Source organism: Protobothrops mucrosquamatus, unplaced genomic scaffold (assembly GCF_001527695.2).
Source record: "Protobothrops mucrosquamatus isolate PMUCROS unplaced genomic scaffold, P.Mucros_1.0 scaffold11313, whole genome shotgun sequence".
In the NCBI taxonomy this organism is placed as follows: Eukaryota; Metazoa; Chordata; class Lepidosauria; order Squamata; family Viperidae; genus Protobothrops; species Protobothrops mucrosquamatus.
The window spans coordinates 1-3,946 of NW_015397094.1; the positions used below are offsets into that span (position 1 = coordinate 1).

General features: G+C 33.8%; 1 protein-coding gene across 1 annotated transcript in view; it reads right to left on the minus strand.

Annotated features, from left to right (window-relative positions):
- Positions 1-8: 8 nt before the first annotated feature.
- LOC107301298 (ADP-ribosylation factor-like protein 6) overlaps positions 9-3,946 on the minus strand; it is a 7,244-nt gene continuing 3,306 nt past the window's right edge. Inside the window, exons 3-4 of the mRNA XM_015830543.1 lie at positions 2,162-2,217; positions 9-711 (exon numbers count right to left, since the gene is read on the minus strand). Of these exons, the coding sequence (XP_015686029.1) occupies positions 686-711; positions 2,162-2,217 (82 nt within the window). The 3' untranslated portion in view covers positions 9-685. The remainder of the gene's footprint in view (positions 712-2,161; positions 2,218-3,946) is intronic.

A 3,946-nucleotide genomic window follows, 5' to 3' on the forward strand; every position in this document is an offset into this window, starting at 1 on the left:
CTCTTATCTGTCTGAAAAAATAACCTTCCATTTTTTCTTAACTCTTAATTATCTTCTTTCCCAATGCTTTGTTACATAAAACAGGTTTATAAAGTAAAATTTCAAACTATGGTTTGAAATTATTTTATACACAAGAGTTAGAATAAACTATCATCTGTGGGCTAGACAATATAACATGATGATAAAAAAAATGAGGGATGGGGAAGAAAAAGGACAAAAATAGTCTTCCCAGCTGTAGGAATTTTTTTTTGAAAGAACAAGAAGTGCACTAGCTTAAGTTTTACAGCATTTGTTCTTTCTTGTGACTATTAAATTTAAATCTAATTTTAGTTCAGAAAGAGACATGGCCAGTGTGAAGTTTTGAATGTAAGACACTATGCAAAGCTTTTCAGAAATCATTTTTGTTAAGATAACAATATGCATTTCCCTAAGGCATCTAACTAAAAATTAAATAAAATATACCAAAGGTTTTTGAATAATATACAATTACTTCATTGTTTTATTTGACCACACCTAAATCTCTGGTCACATTATGGCCATTATGAACTATTAGCAAAATACTATTTTATTTTTAAAGGCTTTTATGAAAACCAACACAAGAAAACACACAGGCCTAAAGTTTTTGTCTCCAAGGCCTTCAGTATCTATAAATTATCTTTAATATTTCCATTAGTTCATTAGCTTGTCATGTCTTCATTATTTGGATCTGATCTAGATAAAAACAAATAAAAATTCACATTAAAATACAGTTTTCTTGTAGGATAGCATCAAAAAAATTCCATCACTGTTACCATTCAGAAACATTTTAGGCTATTAAGGAGTAATGTACATGTTTATAGATTTTGTGGTACCTGCAGAGAAATGTCCAGAAGTCTAGTTTTTGATAGACAGTTATGAGATACTATTTCAAAATGTTCAATATTTACTAAAGTTTTTAATTTCCATATAATAAATATTGTAGTAATTTAGGTTTCTCTACATCTCAGTCTTCAATCTTTGCTGACATCTAGTGGTGTTTTGTAGTGTAAAATTCTTGACTGGAAAGTTTTAGAATAAAGTGTTAACCAACTATATGAAACTGTTAGTTGCTGTCCAGTTATTTTATTTCAAAAAGTGTATATTTTTATTGCCAAAGCCAAAACTAAATTTCAATATCTTATTCTGTTAAATCTTTTAACAGAGTGATGTAAAGAGGCATAATGATCTCTTTATGTAGATTTATCTGCTATCTTTCTGCTTGCTGCAGGAAAATAACTTGAGGTCCAGTGCCTCTTCTTGAAAGCTACTTTTGAGAAAAGTGCCTCTAGTCTAGCTGCTCTTTTGTTATGGCAGCTCACAACACTGTTGCTCTGTAGGTAACATTAAAGCAAGCAAACTTCAATAAGGCAGGAGTAGCAAAATCATTTTCCTTGAATTGCTTAAGTACATGGCTTATGACAACTAATGGAATGGCTAGACGTATAAGTGATGTTACATGAAATAATTCACATACAGCATATTTGTAATGTGAGTATGAACAATTATCTTGGAATGAAGTTCTATAGATGGCTTCTGTTTCAGCATTTGTTGTTCCCTTCTCTTTTAACTGCTTTTGGTTTTAAATATTTGTTTCAATTTATTGTTTTTTTAGTGTGTTGCATTCTGCAACCCTTTTTAAGATGCTTTTACACAGGAAACAGTAAAAATGCATCTTAAAAATTGTGATGATAATAATAATAATAACTTTTGTGTGTGTGTTGTATACATACATATACATATATATATAATTTCAGCTGCTTTAAACAAAAGGTATAATTTGGATCACACTTAGATCAGAAATTAGAACTGTTATTGTATTATTTACAATGAATTTAAATGACTTAGGATTTTTTAAAAAAAAGGAAATGAGTATTTTTATATTATATTGACTTTAATCATAGGAATAAAAGTATTGCTGATATATTAATCAAAATGGAATTTTTAAAATGGAGGTAGCCTTGTTTGAATGACAATATGTCATTGAAAGAAGCATCCAAATAATTGTAAGGATACTTACTGTGTAATTTGATCTGACAGCAGAAATAGGCAGGAAAAAACAAAATGAAATGATGGAAAAATATTTTTTTTTTAAAAAAGGAGGGCTTATGGAAAGAAAAACAGGAAAGAAAAAATTAAGACATACCTTGCAGCCAGTCCACACCTTCTTGTAACCCTTCTCCTTTAAGAGCATCACTAGCACTGAAAGAACACACTCTTGTAAGTGATAAAAGCAAGTGAAGAAATATTTTTAAAATTAATCACGTACACAATGGTCTTTACTTATAAGATCTAGTTTCAAACATAGATGGTATCAAATGTGAAATTATTTCCTGCTTTCTGATCTGCTGAAGATGTTAACACACTGGATTTTCTCTACATGCCCACATTGGTGCATGCCAAGTTATCTGCACTACTTTATATCTTAATAGCACTTTAAAAAAAATTCTAAAAAACTGGCATCAAAGACAAAGCTGCCAGTGTCCTTTTTTATTTCCAAGAATGGCTCTAGGCCCCAGACAAATCCCCTAAATTTGGGGCCAGTTGTAGTCCAATGCTTTGTTTGTAATTGTGTCATCTCCCCAGAAAAAATGGCAATGATAAAGCAGGGGATTAAAGGAGGGATGGCAGAAAGCATTCTAGTAAATTGGTTATTTAACCAATATGCATGGTTGTCACTATGCAAGACCTTTCTCCCAGAAGCCATTTTGGAAGAGGTCTTAAAATTCTGACAATTCTGACTATGCCTACACAGGCCTGTCTCAACATGCTATTCAGAACACAGTATTCAATATGTGGTCAGATACAGAGGAATACATGTGCTCTTTTTATAACAGTGTTTAGCAGGAATTAGATTTCTACAGCATTCACATCAGACTAAATATGTATTTCTTGTGTTTTTATATTATAAGCCATTGCAAAAATTTCATCAAATATAAGTAGATAAAAGTAAAAACAACAACACACCAATGCTTGGTGGGTGCTATTATAGAATTGTTTCCCTTTAAATATTAAGTTAGCCCCTGACACTGATGGTCCCTCCAGAAAGCAGTAAAACTGAGCTTTTACCAAGTGCCATTCATACTGAAGTACATTTTCTATGTTGTTGGAAACTACTACCATAAGTTTTATCAGGGATCATTTCAGTGTAATTATATTAATATAATTTGGCTTTTTTTGATGTATTAGAGTATTGTTATGGATTTTACAAGTTAATTTTAATGTTTAGTTAGTTGCCACTAACATTTAATTGTTTCACATTTTAGACTGTATTATGGATATTTATTCTTATTCTTGCTGGGAAATCCTTGTGAGGTCCAGCAGCTGGAATGTGTATTTAGCTGTGACAAAGTCATGTTGCCTGGGTGCACCACCAGGAGGCTAATCTTGCACTCCAGGACACTGCTGCCCAATGGTTAAACAATCTAAATATCTGGCCACAGGTTGAGTAATCCCAGTAACTGCTTGTACATAATTTATTTATTTATTTATTTATTAAATTTATATACCGCCCTATCTCCCTTACGGGACTCAGGGCGGTGAACAGGCGATACTAAAAACCACGATAATAAATAAATAGTTTCTGTTCTAAAATCGAATTAAATAACAGGCCTGTTCTAAAAACACACCCATACAAAAATCCCCACTGAAACATAATCAAACTACGCTAGGCCGGCTGCACGGAATAGATGGGCCTTCAGGGCTCGGCGAAAAAGGCGCAGGTCCGCAACGGTACGTAGGTCGGGGGGTAGGTCATTCCAGAGGGCAGGAGCTGCCACAGAGAAGGCTCTCCCCCTGGGGGTCGCCAGCCGGCATTGTCTGGCCGACGGCACTCTAAGGAGGCCCTCTCTGTGGGAGCGGACTGGTCGAAGGGAGGTGTTTGGTAGGAGGCGGTCTTGCAAATACCTAGGTCCATTGCCATGGAGCGCTT